Here is a 24,529-nt window from a genome sequence, read left to right as displayed (position 1 = left end):
ACCTCTGCTTGCTCTATAGATTTTGAGGCTGTTTAGATATGGAATTGGCAATCTGCTGCTACCGAAACAGAGCAAAGACTTGAGGGAACAAACATCAGACATCGCTGCTTGAACTTCAGTCAACACTGAAAATGGAAATGAAGGAGCTGTTGTGACTTCTAACCACGTCCTTTGAGCCAGCCTCACGTGCTTGTGCTAGTGAAGGAACACAAAACCCCATTTGATACACCGTTGGTTCATGTTTATTTTATGCCCACAGTGAGAGCAGAATACAGAAGACCAGAAAAAGTTCCTCAGGAAACTGCTGCAAATTCAATTAATTCCTGAGTTTAAAAGTCTGGTTTATCTATATGCTTTTGGTTCCCTTCTCTGTCGAAGTCTGGTTGGAATAAACTTGTAATTACTTGAATGAGGTCTGGTTAGCTTCACCTGCTAGACCAGGGTAGAAAGCAGTCTAGCTGTACTCTCTGATAAGCTTCAAACAATTAAAAAATATAATAGGGGACGTGGACAATCTTTTGTCAACAAGGCTCTCTCCTCCGGGGTGCTGCACAGAGCTATGCCACTTGTTCAGTGCACATACAGTCTTATAGAAAAAAAATCATTATTCAGCATATTGACCATGAGTTTGTAGAAAGTTAAAAGACGGGAAATTAGAGGAAGCTACTTTTAAAACACTTTAGGGGTGAAAAAGAAGGAATGTGCTCACAGGAAAAGCATAGTAATGAGACTGACTGCACCTGGGTTCCAACATAAACTCAGTCAGTGATCTTTTGTGTAACCTCTACATGATTTCTTGCCTCTGCTTCTCATCCCATGTTTTACCTACTCAAACAATAAGCCCAAAGGGACAGACATTGCCTTTTACTACGAAATATATACACCAAAGTCAATGGAGTATGTTCAAATGACCATAACGTGCATAATAAAATAGCTGCCATAGGATGAATATGAAGAAGGGAAATAATCCCTAATAAAGTTATTCTGCCCATAATACACAGGAAAGAAACAGTCAGAACTAATGAGTAGGCTGAACATCTGAATTATTCTTATATAGGGAAATGATCTAAGGTTCACTGTTCATCAAACCAATGCATGTGTATAGTAGTTTGTATAATCTACTTTTTATGCAGAACTTTTGGGGATTGACAAGAAAAGGGCTTCCTCCTCTATAATGCCCTTCACCACTGCAGTCCTTGCGATCCCTCTACAGAAGAAGTAACCAGCTTCCCCCCAGGGACAATGAAAAGCAGCAGTTTAGTGGGCATGCGACGCCCCTTTAGACTAGATAGCAGGGTTCAGCCATGGGAAATCAATGATAGAAAGAGTGCAGGAAATGGGAAAAAAAAGTCAGTTATTGCCAAATGCCCTTCCAAAAGATGCTCATACATCCCTTTAAGAACATGAATGGACAACATGGTCGTGTATCCGCATTTTCCTTGTTGTAGGCAATGCTGGAAAAAGAAAAATACAACTAGAACTGTCACCACAAATGCTCTGAAAACTGTTATTGTTTGTTTATTAATTCCTCAGAGTGGAAAAAAACCTTTTCTAAGATGTACAATACATAAAAACTAAAAAGCATTTCTCCAGCCTCCTATAACTGCTTCTGTACACTCAGATATTTCATACCAACAAGAAATTACAAAAAGTTTATAGCTGTCAAGAATTGAATACCCCTAAATATTAAACTTAAGGAATATTTTGAAGTAATTCCTAAAGCTGCAAATATGTGTGCTTTCAATCCCTTTTATTTTATTCCTCTAATAATACACTGTCATTTCCTGCATTTTCTGGTTTCCTAAGTTACTTCATAAATTTTTAAGCAGGGTTATCGGTGAACACAGATTTCAGAAACTGTTGACGTACTGAGGCTTCACACCAGGTAAATCTTATTTCTTGTACCAACTGGTGCACTCTTCCATTTTAGGCCCCACTACACTACGCCCGCTTCCTCATTACATTCTTGAGAAGACTCTGTTCGCAGATCTGACTTTCACTGACCTTCACTTTAAAACCCCTTGCACACATAAACCTTCCTAAATTTAATAGAGATTTTGTCTGTAACAGAAAAGATTCGAAGACGCTATTTGAAGTGAAATCAAATCAAATACAGTTTTCCTCCTCCCTTTGACTTGCAAACTTTGCTTAGGCTCTCTATTTATTCTCCCGTTTTCTTTTTGAGCCCTATGATTTTGAAAGATGATTCAGAGATTCACCACTGCAGCCTCCATAGGAATAAGAACATAGTGTTATTATACAAATAGCATGTAATGGGGATTAAAAAATTACTCTTAATACATATGCCTCCTTAATCATCCTCCAGAAGCTTTCTTTCACTGGAACATGGCTCTCAAGGCAATTTATGATACTTTAAAGCTTTACTCTTTTTTATTAGCAGTTCCATACACAACCTAGTTGCAGTTTAACTTATTTATTTATATATCTGTGTGATAAAATCATGTTCCTTCCAGATACAATAGTGTTTTACAGTCATCAGGAGAACCGCATCTTTTATCCGGATTCCTTTAAAATACATCATGCGTATGATTACTCGTAAGAAATAAACTGATGCAAAGACATTTTTGCAAAGTGCCATCAGCAGTGTAAAACCTTGCCTTTCCTCGGCCTCACCAACTTTTCTTCTACCAAAGATCTGTGGAAGTTTATGTTACTCTTGGGACCAAGACCCGTAGTGCCGTAATGCCATTTTGAAAATGAAACGATGTTCATAGGAACAGTATGTGTTTAAATGGGGTAATATATGGTATATTTGTATACAATTCCTGCTTTGAGGTAATGCTATGAGATTATTTGCCCTGCACAGTAACTAAATAACCATAAATGATATTTCATGCATATGCAAATCTGTCCCTCTAAGCACCTTATTAATTATTTCAAAGATACTTGGAGGTCACCATTCATGGAAATTTCTATGCATGAAGCCTCATTAATACAAGACACCATACAGAGAGACGGGATAGATTTTTGTTGCCATTTAACAAGGGCAGAGAGAGTATAATCTGTAATGTTTACTTTTTTATTTTCATGACCAATGAAATCCAGCCAGCTCCTATCTGTAAGCCCTTGCTCTGAGCTAATACAGTGGGTTTGAATCACGGGGCTGCTGCCACACTGCTCTGAACAGCTAATCCTATCAATGCACCAGTTACTGCGCACAGAGCTCTGGTCCTCAACGCTGGCTGTTCTCAGCTGGAGGAGCGCTGCCCGGCACTAGATTAGCGGCTAAGCATTAAGGAATTAATGTTGTTCTTCCAAAATTCACAGCAATGACACATCTTGTGTTGGACCAAAGCGAAGCTATGGCATTATCAAGGTGATACATCATAGCTCATCAGCTGAGATGACAGCCTTCTTCCGAACACATATTATCTCCCGCTAATTAGGCCACATAACAGAAATCAGAGAAGAGCAAGGATATGACCGAACAAAATACCTGAACGCAATGACAAAATGCGTCTTCTGGTATATCTGTGCCAGGAAGCAAGAAATTAAACCTACTTGAGAAGCACTGTTTATGTGAAATCCCTAGATCCTTTCCAGCTCAAGTTATCACACACGTGTGATAACTCTGATCTTGTCTGTCACAGCGACCCTTTGCTGTAGCAGCTGCTGTTTATTTTTATTCTGTTGTGTGTCTGATGCTTTCACCTCTAGATTGATCCAATGAAAGATATAAAAAACTTGCTATGGTGGTACATTCCCTTGATAAAAATTTGGAACAGTGAGTCAAATGTTAATGGAAACTGCAGGCTATGTTCATTATGTTATCTCTATTTTTGAAAAACACTAGAATGAACAGAACTAATTGGAAGTGCAAACAATTTAAATAGGCTTAATTACAAAACCAAACCTTCCTGTAGAGTTCTAGGGCAATGTGTGCACATATGCCTTGAAGAAACGGGCTCGTTTTTAAGGAAATCCATTCTTACATGAAAAAGGAACAGTAAGACAATTTTTATAAAGTCTGAACTCAGAACATTAGTATTTTCTGTTCAAGACACCATAAATACTACTTCAGCATTAGTCTGTGATCTTTAAAGGGACATGTATTAACGCAGACTGTTTTGATCTGTCTGCGCAACCTGGTCACCTACCATACCATAAATCTCAGTACAGTAAACAAGACTTTGGTTTGTATTCCATTTAGAAGCAGGCTCAAATCAACCTCTCAATAAAGCTCAGATCTAGTATTTTTTACTTTGAGTCATGCTCTGTTAGAGATAAAACGTACTAAACAAACATTGCCACAGAAAAGCATTTTCTTGGCATGTCCCATGGTATTCATTCCTGTCAAGGGGAAATAATTTTAGGCTCTCCTGAGGTAATTAGAGAAAGTTGTGTCAAACAGTGCTTTATCGTCTTCACATGTAAATACAAAGTGCAGATTGCAGTTGCAAAAATGAAGATTGTGAACTGTAGATTTCAAAAATGCAATCTTATACTATTCAGTAGGAATGCCATGATAAGTGGAAAACAAAATCACATGTTACTGTTCTGAATGTTTCTTAATTGAATTCATTGATGATGAAAGGTGCTGGATCCACAGCTATGAAGGAGGCTAAAAAATCCTTTGTAGCTGAACGGTAAGAGAGAAGGGGTTGGCAACTCGGGCATTCCTCTTCTTCACAGGCATCATGCAACTCAGCCTCACAATTTCTCAAAGGACAAAAAATACTCATCAGTTCCTAACTCAAATATAACCTAATTCCAGAAAAAAACACATACCATTCCTGCATACCAGACAGTCAGGTTCAGGTAGCTGCAGAAATGAACCAGTGAAGTTACGACAGCACTGATTAGGTTCTTCATCCTGCAAAGCAGTCTGGAAGATAATGCTTACAAATGCTTTTATTGATACAGAACTGATAACACAACAAAGAGAACTGATGGAGCTAGCAATAATTTTAGGTTTAGACGGAATATTATTTAAAACCACAAATACTCAGAGACTGTGACTGAGAACCTCTCCGACACAAAGCATGCCAGCACAGTATAATGTCAATACTTATTGGAGATAATCAGTCTGGTTCCGAGCAAGCAGGTATGCCCAGACAGCACCACACACCACTGTGCAGAGACACTAGCACAGGTCCTGAAGTAGTATTTGCCCGATCAGTCTTCATCAGCCTACCAGAAGCATGACAGAGCCTGACCTACGGCCTGTACTGACACAACTATACTTCCTTCCCTTCAGCGTCATGATTCAACTCCAGCTCAAGAATAGCTGTACTGAACGGCACGGCACTATGGTGCGCCTAAACTCTGCACTTCACTGGCACAGGACAGTGCCTCTGCAGAAATTTTTCCAAGAAACATTCTTACTAACTGGACAACAGATAGAAAATGTATTGCAATTTTATTATTACTCCTCCTACTACTACTATGTTAACATACAGTAATTTGAAAACAACTTTTGGATTTGAGGAGTTCTGAAACTCCTGAATCTGAAAGATTAGCTATATTTTAGCATTTCCATATTTAGATATTTTAACACTTGAAGTACAACACAGCTGAGGCTAGATTGGCAGCGATAGCTGCTTTTCCATTCCCACAGCTGAATCCTATCTCACTTCTACAGCAGAAGTACAGTCATCCTTTGTGCATCTTTTACATTCTGCCTTTCTTAGGCCTTTCTCACCTCTCAAAGACCGAAATTGTATCCCTGAGCATTTCGGCTCTGTCTTCTTGCATTTTCTCCTCATCTCATCCCTACTCTGCTTCTACCGCTCAACCCCCACAGCGTTCAACTTCAACACACAGAATAAAACTTTTGAACTGAACAGCTAGAGTTGTAAGATATACAGAAAAATCCTAATACAACTTTTGTGTAGCATGACTAGCAATGGGTTTACAGACAGAAGAGGTGGAAGGCCATTAGTTTAACACAGCAGCCTGAACTGAAGGAAGCACTGTGACACCAGCCATGGCTGCGAGGAGGCCCACAAGCGAGGAGAAAGATGGGTTGCCTGCTGCACCACTGGGATAACTGATTAACCTAAGGAGCTACAAGGAGAACAGGGAAGAGAACTGATAAATGAGGGGAAAAAAGGATGTGTTCATCTCAAGTAGCTAATTGATTGGTGTGGGAGGAGAAATGGATTAACTTTTGGAGAAGCAAGGAGGGAGGCTGAGCGTACAGAGTGTCCACACAGTACTACAGTAATGACAAGGTCAATGGAAGAGCACTGGGTGGAAAGTTCCTGTCAGGTTCCTCATGACAAGTTCTCTAACACAACATTAAAAAGTGTTTTGTGCAGTACGACATCAGTGTGTAAATGCAGTAGCAGAGCAAACTGTTGGGGAGAAGTAAAATGAGACCTGGCAAGACAGCACATAAACAGCAATTCTAATGAAATGTGAACCGATGACCATTGCTAGATTGCTCCTGAAACAACTAAAAATAAGTAATTTTAAATGTTTCTTATTACTGTACTTTCAATATCCTCAAGGCCTGTCCTCACATTAAGTAAATGCAACTGTCCTAAGAAATTTTGTCAATTTTTCTCACATCTAGTAATTTGAAACTTATTTGTCAGCCATTCCGGTAACCAGGCAAACCCATCCTCTATGCAGCTTCTAATATGCTGGAAAATTATTCTCATACCACTATACAGCTCTTGTGACAAACACACACACATATGCAAATTCAGCAACAGCAAAAATAAATTCTAATATATTTCTTCACAGCAAAATTTTGAGAATTTTGCAAACCATATGCCAGTGTAATGAAACTGATTCTCAAACACATCTTCCATATTCAGCGTAAGCCTTTGTTTAGTTAAGTCAAACTTTGTTTCCTACTCAGATAAAAGAGAGAATCTACCATTTTCTCAGGGTAATCTACATTTCATTCAATGAGGTGACAATTATTAGCAATAACTTCATCAACAGGAAGGCTATTTGAAATTCCTATTGCAGTCCTTTTTTTATTAGTACTTGAAGACAGGCCAAGAAAGTTAACAATTTACTCAATTTGAAAGTAGAAATGTGGAGGTCAAGCTGTTGGTTTTTTTTTTAACCGTTAAGTGTAATGCTATCATCTGCTAGCCCTTCATGATTGTAAAATACTAATGTGAAGGAAGTATGCATTTCTTTTAAGAGAAATGCCCTTTGGAATCCAGTTAATTCTCCAGTTCACATGCTCAGCAAAAACTGCTTCAATATTCAAATATTTTCTCCACGAAATGAAACAACTCCTATGAAAACCGTATAATTCCACAGATATACTCAAAACTAACAGGTGATTAAAAAAATCTTGCCCTGAAATCAAAATCACATACATTTTTAAAAAGAAAATTAGCTAAAACATACCTACGCAAGGGAGGGAATAGCCGAGCTCCGGGTCATGGATGAACTGACGGTCATTCAGCATAGTCACACAGTACAAATGGAAACAGTCTAAGCAAATGACATGGCGATGCAGGCACTGGAACACAAGCACAGGACTCCTGTTAAAAACAAAACAGTGAAAATGATTAACAAGGACTGGACCAAACTCCACAAAAATCTTTGTTTAAAACTTCTAATTTTATAATAATTTTTCATTACTAGTACACAAGATTATTATGTACATAAACCCAGAATTTAGCCTGGCATATTGCAGCACTTTTAAGAAGAGATGGTTTCTAACATTAATCAGATGCGAGGAAAAGGAAATAAGTTTCTACTGAAAGTTGAAACTTTACTGAAAACTGGAACCTAAAGCAAGAAAAGTGCTTTAGCAACAGAAATCCTTCGTATGAGGTGAGGTAAGATCTTACATGGTGAAACATCAAATGGTGTTAGGTAGGACTAAATAGAAATGTGACCAGCTAGAAAAGCTAAATAAGACTTTGTGAAGACCACCCTGTGCCTTCAGCCTCTCAAGGCAGCCACTGCAATGCTACATTCAGGGCATTCCCTTAGCAATAATGAGCAAAATAATTCAGCTTCTGCTCAGAGGTATGGGATTCCATTTGGGAGCAAGACAGCTAAACTTCAATGCTATATATAAATACCTACCCACATGCTAAGCAAGAAATTCCCGCTATAGTCAATACACTTAGTGGAGACTGGAGCTGATCAGTCTCCAGGTATCTACATTAGGGTGAGCTGAATCACCCGCTTGGCTCCATTGTCTGTATGGACTAAATCTTCACAGACCATTACGGGAGCTCAGACACCCACCACACATGCAGACGCCTACGTGGAGACAACTAAATATGGGTATCCCAAGCTTTACAGGATACTGCTTGTGGAGATGCAGAGAGGAAACACTTGGAATAAGTGAGGACAGACAGTTCTCCTCCTAAGCTGGCCTGCACTCAGAAACTCTCCAGCGGTGGCCACAGCAAGGAGGGGCAGTGGCTCCCAAAATCTTGCTCAGGACCAGTACACTGGAGGTGAAAGAGAAAATGAGTAATACAGGAAATACTACATACACATGAAATGTGCCTTCCCTGCAGGAAGACAGTGATAAACTTAATGGGCTTGCTCTAATATAAGGTAACTTCTGTTAACTCCTGATGGACATACCTTAAATGTCAATTCCAAAATAATGACTATGACCCCTTTGATAAAATGATGGGCTCTGTAAGTGTTACACAATGCTGCTTGCTTATCTCTTCTCCTTGAGGAGTATTACCAACCTCAAGTATCAAAATTGGAAAAATATAGAGACAGCTGCATTAAGCTGAAAAGAACAGTGAGATTCCCATTCAAATGCTGACTTACTTTACTCTTTTTTTTTTTTTTGTCTGTGGGAAAACAGAGGTAGAAATGGGTAAAATGTTGAATTTTTTAGTAACTAGGAAGAAAGAGAATTATTTTTAAAAATAAAAGGAGGAAATCTCGCATATTCACTGTACTCCAGTAGACAAGTATTAAAATACAACATCAAATACAGCAGGACTTGTGATAAAATCATTAGAGTTAGCAATACTGCTATAGCTTCTATAAATCCTGCTAGACGATGCTTTGAAAACCCACTGAAACAGTAAATCACGAAGCCCTCAATGTGGGAACACAACTGCAAAATGTAATCAATAATAATTTCAGATACTGTATATAAGAATTTAATCTCCCATGAAAACATGCTTTAAAGTTGCACACACTATAGAATTCATGGCAATGTGTTGGTATCTCCAAAAATATAATCTCTGTTTTAAGGATTTTCTTGAACAAAGCAGCTTAAAAACTGAATTGAATAAAACCACCCCATTACTAATCCTTATTAGTTGCCCACTTGCTGTTCTGAATGTAACAAATAATAATTTAAAAAAGACAGCTGTAAGGCAAAATGTGAAGCTGATCTGTATCATTTTAGCTCTGGATGGTCCCAAAATCATTATAGATAGCTGGAGGAGCAGTTATCTTGTCCCTATGGTGCAAAAGTCCCCATGGCTCACCGATCAAATGTACCCTTAAAGAAACCTTCCTGAAATGCAGATATAATCAAATTTGCCTACAGCTTTAATGGATATCTCTCTATTATGGTTAATTGCTCATTTTTATTGCTGCAGTACCTGAGTATCTTTTTAGTTTCATGGGAAGGTCTCTGGATCTAAATTCACACCTCTGTGACCGTCATTTCCAAGACAAAGTATATCTTATGTGTGTGGAGAGATCCACAAGAGGAAACCATCAAAAGGTGAGTATCTTAAAAGACTTGGGCCAGAAATGAAAATGGCATTATTAACACTTCCACCTAAACTTGTATGAAGCCAAGACTAACAGCACTTTATTAGGCAAATGAATTACTACAATCAGTTACTAATGTAAATTATTTGTGATAATCAATTTTGCTTCTTAATACATTACAACTGCTTGAAATCAAACTATATTCTCCAGAAAGAGTCATATATGTACACATTTAAAGCAGATCTTCAGGAACAACATTAACGTTAAAATGTGCTACCTTTTAACACTATCAGACTCGCAAGCAATGCGTACACAAAACACAAGCTTAGCTTTCACAGCTAACACACTCTCTGGTAATTTCGCAGTATCTGTGTCATAAGGCTTTGAAAAACTCAATCTGTATGCAATGCAGATTTATCCAAATTCATTTGGCATTGGAACAGTCACTGCATTCCAATATTTGCAGATTTTGTATCAAAAGAAAGCACTTCTAGTTTAAAAGAGAGATAAAAGTTTTGATAAAGAGATAAAAAAGATCAGTAAAGACGAAGATGTAGAGATTATGTTCATAATGCCCAGGGGAAGCTAGTAAATACTCATTTAGGATAACCCCAAGAGTTATTAATAGAAGCCTTGCTTGAACCAAACACAATTTATTTTAGAGAGGAGTATTATGAAAGTCAAAAAATTTGCCATATAGTATAACAAGGGCCCTTGCTCAATCTAACGTAACAGTCTAGTAATGCAAATCTGATGTACATTTTAGAAGGTATTTCATAGGTTCCATTTACATAATGTGTTTGGGTGAATTAGAGGCTTCATGAGAATAATGTATAAGAAAAATGTTTCTCACAGCAAGGGATAAATTGGTCCTTTTTGTTCGCCAATTAGGAATGTAACCACTTTTAAAAATTGAAAACCCAACATTACAATGCATCACAGAAAATTTCCATAATAAGTCACTCGCTCCTGTGCTCTGATTCCTTTTCATTAGAATTTTATCAGCATGCATTTACTTAAATGAAAAAGAAAGGAGAACCTAAATGTTTCTGCTTCATGTTATTACTGTCGGATAACTGTGAGGCACAACAGCAGCACGGTTGGAAGCGCTATCTGGTCTGTACGCTCCTTCCTCCTTCTCTAACGCAGAAGCAGCAAGACACAGATAATTCTCAGATAGACTGCAGCAGTATACTGCCTAAATAAAGATAGGAAGACTTGATCTTGTTTAGATAAGAAGCCCACTGGGAAATAAATTGTTCTAGTATATCCCAAAATCTCGTGACGATTATTAATGTACTGAAAGCGAGTCCAATGGCTATGAACGTGAGGGGCTACTTAGCATAAGGAATCATTTGCAGACATAACAGTGGATTAATTTATGTAACTTTCAATGCCTACTGAAGAAAAATGTGGGGCAAGTTGTCCCTTCCTTGGTCTTTATCCTTCATGTTTTGAAAAAAGCTTGACTGAGTAAAGGTTAAACAGCACACCACACAGTCTATTATTTTTTAGAAAATGTGAGTAGCCACAGTCTGAAGCACTTTGGAGCAAGGAATATATCTAAGCCTGTAGAAATCTGTGAAAAACATGTTGGACAAATCTGTGAAACCCCCTCGAGGTCATTTCTAGGTGACAGTTGGATTTTTCACACCTCAATCTCAAAATCTTAACCAAATAATAACAAAAATCCTTAGCAGATGTCTATAAGGCTGCCTTGCTGGATTACAGTCAGTGAAGCAAAAATAGCCATTTGGGATTCGTTTCTGTGCAGTAAATAAATTTCAATGCACACAGCTATATCATAGCCTTTAAGCCCACCTATGAGTGCTATATTTATCATAACACACTTCTGCATTTCTAATACATTTTTCCATGTTGGCAATATTCCTGTACTTCTAAAAGCTTTCTATGTAAGTACCATGAAATAATTTTATTTATAACTGGATCTCTATGCCATTCCAAAATGAATCTTTGTTAACTTACAGGTCAGATCGATAAGCACCACTCAAGAAAAGATGAATCACTGAATAAAAAGTGTAAAAAAAAAGAAATTACGGAAAATATAAACTTTGGTGACATAGCCACTAGAGGTACTCTCCTACTTCATAAACAAGGTGATTAAACAGAAATGCTGTCCTTGAGCAGCACTCAACCAGTTTTGGCTCTCCCCTTGTAGCAGAACAAAATTGCAGTGCCTAAATAAACTAAATTATTCATCCATCACATGGCTTCCTCATAGAACTGTATGTAGGAAGAGTATAGTCTTCCAATTCATACAAAGCTAGTGGCAAACCTGGCTTTCCTGTCTATCATTGTCCTGGTTCTGGCAGGGATGGGCTTAATTTCCCCAGGGAGCCGGCAGGGGAGGCAGCTATTCCATCCCATGCCCGGCTATAAGAGGTGCTAGCCGGGGAGAGGGAGGCAATCGCCACTCGAGGATGGGCTGCGGGGCGGTAATCGCGTTCTTATATTCCTTTACCGGTGTTACTGTTTTTCTTTCTTCTTCCCTTTGGCTGTTCTGTTAAATTGCACTGTTTCAACCCACGAGTTTGGCCTTTTTCTGCCAATTTTTCCCACGGCTGTGGGAGTCGAGCGAGCGGCTGCGTGGGTCTGTTGCTGGCTGTGGCCAAACCATGACACACACGCAGTCCACAGTCTTATTCAAAACTACTGAAAGAATTGCCTGTTTATGATGCTTTAAGTGCATGGTTTTCTTACCATGAAAATATTTCCAAGTACTTCCAGTTAGAGTAGATTATTAAATTCCATTTGAAAGATGCTACTATTTATATAAAATATAAATATAGAAAGTATAGGAAAATTACCACAGTGATTTCAGTTTTAGAACTGAGGCAGTTTAGAGGAAAGTATAGCAACAAATCTTGCCTTTTAATGAGCAATATGCTGTTATAGATAAATAGAAACAGTGACCTAGCAATTGCAGACAACCTGTAAGTAACAATGCAGACCCTTAAATATTTAGACAAGGGTAGGCATTTGAAATGGGTATCAAGACCTTACAAGAGAAAAGAAACAATGATAAAGTACTACAAAAGAAGTGTCACTGATAAGACTTTGCAGTCAAGAACCCATCTTTCATGGACTTTTAGGAACACACAAAAAGTACTTCCCTGATTTCATCTCCCTAAGGGATGAAAATAAATCTTTATGTAGACTGTGCCAATTAAAAAACCCAGTATATATAAATATAATATTCCCAGAAAACTGACATATTAAATCCACTAAACCAACCAAAACAACTCTGGGTTTGTGTCTTTGATCAGTTGCCACAAAACGCATCAAAGGTCATAAAGTGAAGGTTATGAACAGCATGAGACATCACGGTACGAGCTTAAATTTTCTGGCTGTGCTTCTGTAGAAAAATGTATTCTGACCCACAGCTGTTAACTGAAAGGGGCATTGGCAAGTGAAATCTGACCTACTTTCTCCTCTATTATGTTACATGTTTTCCTCTAAAATGTGCTTTCATGTTCCTTATTTCTATTGGAAAGCAGCACCAAGAGGCCAGAACCCAGGAACAGCCTGACAGTCATAAACGAGAATATAAGAGGGAAGAACAGGCACACTTAAAATTAGCGCACGTGATGGCAAGTGATCCTTTCAGCAGTGCTCCTGTTAACTCTGTTGTTAAGGCTTTTTTTCATGCCATGGAAGTGACACACATTACTGCCTGTAAAATCCGTGATCACTGTGGCAGGCAACATCATCTGCCTCCCGAGGACACAGGCAAGGGAATTCTGTGTTACATGTACTGGTACATTCATACTGGGACCCAGCATTAAATACATGCTATGCCTGCTTACTCAGACATGCCTCGTCAGAGCTCCGTGTTCAGACACAATAACCACCCTCAGCACTAACAGCTGAATCTTATGATATCAAGGAATGGACAGTGATTAGGCTGGAGAAGAAACTTTTCCTGTAATCTATCAGACTAGCTGTCTACAGCGCTCCTCTGCACAGCAAACAACTGATAAATCAGTCATGCTTTGAAAGGAGATCAGTAGGACGTGCTCTTTTTCCTTCATCTGTGCTTATAAAACCTCATTAATGATCCACTGGAGAGAAAAGGAAAATACCTTGGTCATGGAAGCAAAAGATGACAAACGTGAACAAAGGAAGCAGCTCATAAACTGCCCTAACCCAAGCCCTGGTGCCAGTTGACAGTGGGAATATGAAAACAACCACCGGGACAGTATAAGTGGGCGATGTCTTCGCTCTTCACAGAGTATGGAGGAATTTGCATGGATGTGGTTCTTCAGAGCTCAGGGACCCATGGATATTGACCCGCGCTATTCCTCCCAGCAATCCCCTGGGAGCTCAAGAACTGCCTTGACATGAGGCTCACCATGAGATTTTACACGTGTATGCAAGTGTGCAGCAGCACACCAGAAGTAAGACCATAATCATCAGTAGGAACACAGTAGGAATTGCAGAGCGTCCTTAAATGTTGACTCAGAACCTTTGTAGCTTGCTGAGCAGCAGCTTACTGTGAACCGATTCCTCCATAATGGTTCTTTTGCACGCAATGACCTCTTAGAGCCTACGTCAGTTGTACCCTCAGCTTTTGCCACTGAAGGGTGGCAAATGCTTCTTTCCTGAATTTAAGCTGACTCACAGCAGACCTTCCTCTCCCCGGAGGCACCACCCAGCTCTCAGCAAGCACAGGCAAAACTGCACATTGGGGACAGTCCACACCAGCCACACACTCCGTTTTGCCTGAAGAACCTCCCTTTCACAGGCTCCTGACTTTCTAACTAGAGATATTTGACTTTGACAGACCAGGGACGTACAGTCAGAAAACAGCCTAGTTTGGTTTTCAGAAAAAAAAAAAATCAGCGAGGTAACTGATGTTGGGGAATGATGGGATATCACGATAAGAGGAGGAAGGGCTAACTCCACCTACACAAGCAGCACCATGTGATCCTTCAGTAATTAAAGATGAATAAATACAGAAAGTCAAAATGTCTTTGTACCCTACTGGCCTCTTATTCCCCTGACTGGTTGCTGAGGATTCCATTGATTTCTTCCAAGGATTTAAACCTTATTTAGTCTTACTCCCTACATCAATGCTAGTAAAATTAACATTGTAAGCAAATGTTCTTATGCCACTGGAATGCAACTGTCTGTGCTGTTAAATTATTAGAATGGGCCCTGGCATGGTTTTAGGCTTGCCAGATAGTCCAGAATAGTTCCTGGGCATAGTCCAGGGGTTACCATGTGCTGTCTCCAACAGACAGCAGCAATCTCCAAGTGGCCACTTTAAGATAGTTTAATACTGCAGATTTACGGTAGAAGAGCTTTATTCCGGGGCCCTTCTCTTAATGCCAAAGCTTACTGAAATATTCTCTGTTTTCTTATTTTTAGACTCACACCTCCAATCCCAAAACCAAACCTTTTGAGATAGCCTGTGAAAATTATGTTGTCTGTAAATACATTACATAGAAGAAAAGTTTCCCAATGTGAAAGACAAGACAGAATCATGACCTCTTTTTGCCTTCTTGTGGATGCTGAAATCCCTGGAAAGACACAGGAGAAAAAGAATATTGGATATTGTCTTAAGGGACGCTGTCACATTATCCTCTTCATTCCCTGGAACTCCAGGAGGACTGTTGGATACAGCATGTTTCCACTGTGTAAATGTCAGTTATTCCCCTCCAGTTAGCTTTGAAAATACATCCTAGTGCATGAAGCTTAAGATTGTGTCTCTTAACACGCATGTATAGAAGAAAAGACGACTGGAAAATAAGGTAAGGTAGAGAAGGAGGAGAGGAAAGAAAAACGTAAGAGGAAGCAGGAGGTAGAAGCCATACATTAAGTTCTTTTGCTCCTAGAGAATTATCTTTCACCACCTTAACATTGTTTTATACTTTTTCTCATCTTTCCTTTCAAATATGAATATTCAATTTATGTGTTCATCCAAACAATAACTTGAGGGTGCTTCCCATTAAATGAGTCTTCAATCTCAACCAAAGATATGATTATTATCTTACAAACAAAAACACCCTCAAGTTATGGTTATAATAAAGAGATTTCTTTATTGGAAAACGCTTTCTTCAACTCCTCACTTTCATTATAATTTACAGATAATATTTTACCCTTTCCTCCTCAAGGCAAATACCTTAGCATAAACATCAAGGTGCAGTTATCTGAGAACACCTTCTACATCAGTACCTCCACTCAAAGGGAAGAAGAACAAGCCTTGGGCTAGCAAGTCTCCCTGAATGCATTCTGACTAGGTAGACTTTAAGTGTACAAAGCAGTTAATTCCCCTTAATAGTCTGAAGAAAATAGTTTGCAATGTCCATCAGAAAATTGTATTAGAAGTGAGAATGGCTTGTTCATGTCATTTTTCTATACTGCTTACAACCACTATCATAAGATATTAATATTGTGATTTTTTTTTTTTTCTGACTTTGTTATGGCCCTTGTCACAAGAAAAATTGTGGAATTTAAATGCCCAACATGCACACAGCTCTATGTTTAAATTTCTTCATTTGCCTCCACCATCTTTTTCCCTACACACCAACTTCAATTACATAGAAGAGTAAATGGAATCAACTTTCTAACCAGAAAAAAAAAACAAAACCCAACATCCCTCTGTCATGGTTTAACGCCAGCCAGCAATGAAGCACCACATAGCTGCTTGCTCACTCACCCCCAGTGGGATGCAGGACAGAATCAGAAGAGTAAAAGTGAGAAGACTTGTGGGTGGAGAAAAAGACAGTTTAATAAATAAAGCCAAAGCCGGTCATGCAAGCAAAGCAAGACAAGGAATTCATTCGCTGCTTCCCATGAGCAGGCAGGTGTTCAGCCATCCCCAGGAGAGCAGGGCTCCATCACACATTAAAGTTACTTGGGAAAAAAAAACGCCATCACTCCACATATCCCCCCCTTCCTTCTTCTTCCTCCAGCTTTATATACTGAGCATGATGTCATATGGTATGGAATAGCCCTTTGGTCAGTTAGGATGAGCTGTCCCAGTGTGCATGAAAAGGCACGTATCTTGGGAGCCCCCCCAAATACTTCATTTTTGCCCATCGTGCCTTGTTGTCACGAAGTGGTTTACTTCCCACCTCACACTTAGCTAGTTATGTGGACTGACACAAGGGTAAAAACTCTTAGAGATGCTAAGGAAACAGATCTTTCTAAATTAGGAAGTCTCACTTCTTTGTTCTGCTTCAAAAAAATCTAAAAGGCCATATGGTATAAGGCTCCATTCACAGAATGGACTGCAAGAACTTCTATGGGATATTAACTTCCATAACCTTACTTACAACTCATAATGGCTAGTGAAAAACATTATTCAATTACAGTATTATTAAGTTTACGTGTAACAATACTCCGAAAGGAAATGTCAATGGATGTTTCATACTTAATCGTTAAATAACTCTAATTAATCTGTTTTCTAGCCTATACATGATTTTTCTGCCAAATTCTAGTCTCATGAAGACAGAAACTTTTCTGGTAATAATGAAGAGAGGCTTGACATTCCGTGATGAGAAACGGAGGGCACACAGTGAATGCAGCTGCGCAAATTATGTTAACAAGTAGAGCTAGTAGAGTACAAACTTTTCTGTAGTCATACATCCTGCTCTCAATGTCATTTCATGTCTTTGAAAGTAGTTCATACAGAGGATTTATGCTTTCTTCAAGAGAATGAGTGTTGTATTGTGCTCAGCCCCACTCATTTCCATACAGACACACGCAGCATACACTTTGATTAGCACAAAAGCAATGACTGAATCTGGTAGGAATCTGGTGTTGCTTCTCTGAAAATACTACAGAAATGTGTTTAGTTGCAGTTTGCAAAGGAGCAACTGATATCACACAAATAAAAAACTACACAGGACACTGGCAGAGAAGTTACCAAAATGACTTATAGAAAGTTAAGACTTGCCACTTCTTTCCTAGGTCTGATTCTGTTTTCATTACAATCAATAACTCAAAGGTCATTGACTTTAGCTGACCAAAATCTGGCCTTGCACTTTTTGAAAAACCACAAAGTTATAAATCAATGTGAAAAATAATAATATCTTAAATTGACGGGGCAGACCAGGTGTTTTAATCACATCTAAAAAATTTAATTGCCCAGCAGCTGCATACAGAAAACATGTTCGCACCTGTACATCTGCTTAATTTTACCTGAAAAACATTCTGCTTTAGCATTCATTGGACGTCTTTGTATTTTTAAGTGGAGGAAGACAGGAAGTTCAGTTCTGAAATAAAATTAACTGATAAAAGTTTTACTGGAATTTCCTTGTCTGTCAAAATGGTACCTTTCCCCCTCCACCCCAAATACTATAATCAACGTTTTGCTTATACCGTTTATTCAGGAGTTTCAGGGATGGGTTAAAGCCAGTGAATCTCACTGCTGTGCTCTTCCCAACCTGATCTAGAGTTCAGAATCTGACAGAACAAAAGTTCATCAGCCAACCTAAAGCTGGAAGCACAATAAGGCACGATTTTTTAGGATGCTCATGCTACTAACTACCCCAGGCTTCCTAGCAGTTCCATCTTCAGATGCACAGGGACTGCAGCTGACTCTGCCTCGCTCCTTCTTTGTGGCAACTTCATAATTCCCTGCCAATGCTCAGGCTGGGAAGGAAAAAAGAAAAACCAAAACCAATATAACCCTTGAAATGACAGCTACTCGGAATACTAGGAATACTCAGCAATCCAAGTGCGTGGATTCAATTCAAAGCGCTTCCGGAAACTGCCAAACCCTGTGAGCATGACTGATCTCCCAAAGAAGGTTCAGGCCAATTTTTATCAAAACTGGCTCACACATTCCCAATCATATAATGTACCAATTATGTTTCCCGTTCTCTCTTACATTAGCTAGCCCGACAGTGATCTGTTCAGCCGTGCGTGATTCATCAGGTTTGCCTTCTGTTTCTAAACACGAGCTATAGAAGGGAGCAGCCCTTGAACCCCAGCCTGCTTTGGCGAAGTGTGAGAAGTCAATGACATTTCCCTGTCTTGTGGCATCAGAAACCCGGCAGCCTCCTGGCACTCTGAATCACCACACAACACGTGCTCAGCTGAGCACTGGGCCACGCAGGTTTTATAAATAGTACCTACACAGGATTTCAGTGTACGTGCACAAAGGACCTTTTTATTTGAGGGTTGGCCTCACTATAGACAGCCTTGGTACAAGGGGTGAAGTTTATTGGATTAGAAGCAACACTGTTAGTATTCAGGACACATTTCCAAGTGCATATGACATGTCAGCTGCTTACATATCTTCCAATTCTGCTTCACATACTCCTTTTAAAGTTAAACATAAAGTGACAGAAGTGTAGAAATATCTGTGTCCTGCACTCTGTGAACATAACAGCTAAAAAAACTACCTTGACATGTCAGCTGACAACGGAAAAAAATTTCCTGACCTCTGCCGAGGCGTTCTGATTTTCCTAACATCAACTACTTTTAACAGAGAGGAGAGCTGAAAATTCATAATCATGAACTCCACAGTTAAATATACATATATAAAGCATGAGGAATTTTGTTTGCATACCCCCAGTCTTTGCTCCTCTTTCTGTGTCTGTGCAGCTAACTATTCTACTTTACAGAGACATCCCAGAGATCTAAAAATAGGGCTAGCTAGTTGCTTATCTCATGTATTTGTAGCTATTTTCTTTTAAAAGATATTTTCCTGCATCTTCCATGACAGACACAATGCTTTCAGCAGCTAGTTCTTCTATCGTTTAAATAAACAAAGCACTCCCTGCAGCAACTCCTTTTCCTCCAAAATTAATTCCCTACTACTTTTTCGTTCTCTATCCTTGAGATCCCTCCTTCAACATCTCTAGAGTTCTACCTTCAGCTGTCATTTCCAAATCAAGGCCAGCTTGGTCACCCTGGGTTCCCGTGGGGCCAGGAATCTAGTTCAATAAAAAAGGATGACACCTCCCATGAAAGTGATGCTACATGACATTTTTCCCATGTTGTCTGATTCTGCATTCTGTATTTACTGTACAAACTCCAATTTCTAGAAACACAGGGGCAACAGGTGTAGATTCATTTATGATAAACACAGCACGTTGTACATTGCCAGAGGATTTCTTCTTAGCGTTATTCACATCTTAATTTTACATTCAATTAACTACCGAGAAACTTCTGACCTTTTAATATTCAATATTTGAGAAGTTATATGATGAAATAAGACCTTTCATTTACCTAATAGTTGGATGATGGGGTTGGTTATGCTTTAAATGCAAGCTCTCGGGGAGGGGGGGGAAAGCTGTAGCTCTTTAAAAGCCACATGTGCCGACACGACCTTCAACATCCTGCACATGCCGTGAATTCCGTTGGAGACATTTGTTATGTACCTTGCAAGGTGAAGACCTTCAGCAACCTTGTCAAGATTCTCATCTGTACTCAGAGGATGGGGCCTAATTTTAATCTTGCTTAGTCCTGCATTAATCAGAACTGACTACACACTGAGGACAGTAAAACTGGTCAACTGTGAAACCTGTGGGAGGTCAAAATTTTGTGGCAAACCAGGTACCTGCAACTCTCTCACAGTGTTGCTCAGATAAGTCACAATCAGAAAAATCACAAAATTGCAGCAAAAATGTCACCTCAATTATAATGCAAAGCAAATAAAATTAATGGAACACTTTCAAGGAGACCAAAACCTTCAAAGTTGGGTATCACAGGTAAGAGCAGTGCACATTTTTAAGATAACACAAAAGAAGGCCTATTACAAAAATACGTGTCTTCAAATTGGGCAAGTGGGCCACCTGAGAAGTTTGAGAAATTCATCCCTAGCCATTTCATCCAATTTACTTATTTTTCATTTATTATTTGCTATACTTATTCACATAACAGTCTTGTATTCTAAAAGGTCACTATCCATATCTGTCATGTATATAGCTGAGATAAAGCTACTACGCCTGTTTCTGGGAAGAAAATGCCTTCAAATGTTTTCTGATGATAATATTAATGCTCCACAGTAGAGATGATACTTAATCACCCTGGAAACCAACCGTGTGTAGTGCAATACATAGTTGCTGAGTGAAATGTATGAAGGTGTAAGTTCCAGACCCAAGTGATAGAGGAGCAAACAAGAAGAGGTGTTCTGCTGGACCTCATGCTCACAAACAATGAGGGGCTTGTTGAGGATGTGAGGGTTGAAGGCAGCCTTGGCTGCAGTGACCATGAGATAGTGGAATTCTAGATCCTGAGAGGAGGGAGCAGGGAAAAATGCAAGATTACAATCCTGAACTTCAAGAGAGCAGACTTTGGCCTCTTCAAGGATCTGCTTATAAGAGTCCCATGGGATAAGGCCCCGAAGGGAAGAAGGGTCCAAGAAAGCTGGTTAATTTTCAAGGATCACTTTCTCCAAGCTCAAGAGTGGTCCATCCCAATGCTGGAAGTCAAACAAAAATGCCAAGAGGCCTTCATAGATGAGCATGGATCTCCTGGAAAACCTCAAACATAAAATGGAAGTTTACAGAAGTTGCCATCAGGCTCAGGTAACCTGGAAGGAACATAGAAACACTGTCCAAGCATGCAGAGGCCTAGTTAGGAAAGCCAGACTACCTGGAATTGAATCTGTTGAGAGATGTCAAAGGCAACAAGAAGGGCTTATGTAAGTGGCAAAAGTACAAAGTCCTGCACCTAGGCAGGAATAACCCCAGGCACCAGTATATGATGGGAGCCAACCAGCAGGAAAGAAGCTTTGCAGAAAAGGGCCTGGGGTCTGGTGGACACTGAGTTGAACATGTCAGCAATAAGCTCTTGCCACAGAGAAAGCTAACGGTATTGTGGGCTGCTCTCGGAGGAGTGTTGCCAGCAGGTCAAGGGAGGTGATCCTACCCCTCTACTCAGCACTGATGAGACAAACCTGGAGTGCTGGGTCCAGTTCTGTGCTCTCCAGTACAAGAGAGACATGGAGCTACTAGACAGACCCCAGCAAAGGGCCATTAAAATGATTAAGGGACTGGAGCATATCTCATATGAGGAAAGACTGAGAGAGCTGGGTAAGAGAAGCCTCAGGGGGAATCTCATCAATGTATAGATATCTGAAGGGAAGGTGTAAAGATGACAGAGCCAGGCTTTTTTCAGTGGTGCCCAGTGGCAGGACCAGAGGGTACAAATGGAAGCACAGGAGCTTCTGTCTGAACATAAGGAGAAACTTTTTTACTGCGAGGATGACCAAGAACTGGTACAGGTTGCCCAGAGAGTTTGTGGAGTCTCCATCCTTGGAGATATTCCAAAGCTGTCTGGAAATGGCTCAAGTAACCTGCGCTAGGTGATCCTGCTTGAGCAGGGGGCTGGACCAGCTGGCCTCCAGAGGTTCCTTCCAACCTCAATCATTCGTTGATTCTGTGATTGAGGTATTAGCATACAGTAGAACAAACAAAGCTAAAATTACTATATTTCATAACAGCAATGCAGAGTTGCACCATTCATTAATGAAAAAAGGTTAGACTAAGCCTAACTAACTTAACTAACCGAAGATTGCAACCCCAAACTGAAGAGTGTGCGTGAGGGGTTCTGGGCAACATACTTCGTAAACAGAAGAAAGTTATGGGAGAGGATTATTTTATTTTGTTCGCGTTGGGATCATATATACTAACTTTAGCAAGCACAGTATCCTTTCCCTCCCGTGAGAAACAAAACTGCTTGCAGGCCTCCTCTGTACCCTTGTTTAATCTGTGACACTGCAATTGGAATTTGTCACTCTAGGAGCTACATCTGATGTTACAGCCTGAAGCGGAGCTAAACCAAAATAAACAATCTGCTCCATTCTGCTTAGACTAATACGACAGTGATGTAAGCCCCAGCACAGTGGAAAATGCATAAATGGGCTGCCACACAGCGCACACACACACATAAGAACAGCAACACAGCTCAGAAGTTTTATTACTAATACACATTGGGTGAAAGAAGCCTTGCTTGGACTTTGGCTTTGCTATGCAACAGTATATTTTTGTGTGTGTGCGAATGTGGAAAATATGCTTCTTATTTCAAAAGGCCGTAGGAATTCTGTGCTGCACTGAGACAATATCTTTTTCTAAAAATAAAAAATAAAAAAAATAAATTCCAGTCAAGTATTTGCTTCATCAGAACTAACTTGTGTGAAGTTATTAGGGTGGGAGAGCTGAAGAGGATTATTTTATCATAAACATTCCACAGTGACACAACTGTGCAAATATTTGTCCCAGTGTCTTGTGTTTAAATACAGTATTCATCCTGCCCTCTCTGTCTCTTTCTCTCTCTCTCTCTCTCTCTCTCTCTCTGTTTTTTTGATTTAGGGTCTCTGGAGCATTGCCAATGCTAGGCTGTTCATTCCAGTTGCACATACAGGCTCATTTATGCCAATAGTCACGTTGAAGCCCTAATCTGGTTATTCCTTCTACTCAGGATTACTTGATCAGAATGAGGATGGGGGAAAAAACGCTGTACATAATTCTGTTAAATTTGTCATCTGGAATGGCTGACCTTAAAACTAGAGTCTTACATGCAGTCATATTTCCTTTTCTCTCTCCCCATGCTAAGAAAGACCTGCAAGGCAACTGACTGAGCAGGTCACATTTTCTACAAAGATACAAAGAGGTTGTCTCGTTCAAATAATTTTCTTCCAGGAAAAAAAAAGAGGATAGAGTGAAAAGAAAGGCAACAAGGTCACTTCAATAACATCACAGAACATTTTATGTTCTAACTGCCTTACTATTTATATATTTTCAACTTCAGAGATTATTCTCACATAGAGCATTTTTATATAAAAAGGCAAGAACAACCAGCAACAACTCCCCCCCCCCCATTTTATGTTAATAAAGCAGCTCATGAAAGTTAAGGGCCTAAGAACAAAAAACTTTCTCTTTCCACATCAGGCACAATTTATATGGCCCCAGTGCAAGCTTTCCCGTATCATCCTGCCAGTGACCTCAGCCTTCATGTGAAAATCATCTTCTCAAAGGAGATGAGGTTATCCAGTCTGGGTGATAGCTCAGGTCGTGCGTTTCTTCTCATCAGAGGCCCCTACATGAGCACAGCTAAAGCATAACAGCTAAAATTTAAAATTAATGTTAGGGAAGATACTTAAAAAGCAGCAGATACCCGTTTCCATTTTGCAGAGAAACAGCTGGCCTTTGAAAAACATCCTGCCCTGCTTTCTTGCTTCTGCCTTGTGACAGCCCAAACTGCGAATTGCTTGTTTTCCCTCTTGCTGCAGACCATGTGCCGGGCACTGGCAAGGCAGGCCTCAGCCCTCACTTGCCACTTTTCACTGTGCCATAGGACCACGGCACTGCAATATTAGCAAGCTTAGAATTCTTCTTGCTCTTTCAAACTCTTACTTTAAGCAGCCTCTTCCCCCACATCCTACTAATAAAGACATCATGCTTTGCATGTATCTGTTTCTAGTCTCAGGTAGTATCTCATACTGGATCTGGGTACATCCCAAAGCCTCCCTTCCCCCATTAGGTAGACTCCAGACAGCAGAAATATTCAGATCTACCCCTAGATGGGGCTACTGTCCACAAATCGCTACACTGGGATTACAAATTAAATTCTCTGAGCACAAGAAGCTAAAATTAAGTACTGACTATTTATTAATCTCCGGCCCATTTATTAACCCCCTCATCCTTCATACATACTTCTCTGGCCTCGGCTGGCACATGCCAGTGATCATATTAAAACCTTTAACTCTTTCTCATCCCTTTTCTACCCTGCAATAGGAGCTATTTTCCAGTCACATAAAACTAGACAGAAAAAGGAAGAGCTAAATGACTGCTCAGAGAAAGCTATATATGCTTCCTAGGTTAGCAGCAGCCAGCAAGTGATGTAGGGACAATTCTGTCACGAGATGCCAAACTGAGATATTTCAACAAGATATCATATTGTGGAA

At 39.7% G+C, this 24,529-nt stretch overlaps 1 protein-coding gene across 1 annotated transcript in view; it reads right to left on the bottom strand.

Moving 5' to 3' along the window:
- PRKN (parkin RBR E3 ubiquitin protein ligase) overlaps nucleotides 1-24,529 on the bottom strand; it is a gene marked incomplete at its 5' end in the record, with an annotated part of 803,812 nt that overhangs the window by 287,197 nt on the left and 492,086 nt on the right. The window contains 1 exon segment of the mRNA XM_082480710.1: nucleotides 7,336-7,472. Coding sequence (XP_082336836.1) covers nucleotides 7,336-7,472 — 137 coding nt within the window.

Source organism: Vanellus vanellus (assembly GCF_965231255.1).
Source record: "Vanellus vanellus genome assembly, chromosome: 3".
NCBI lineage: Eukaryota > Metazoa > Chordata > Aves > Charadriiformes > Charadriidae > Vanellus > Vanellus vanellus.
This window is presented reverse-complemented; position numbering and strand designations above follow the sequence as displayed.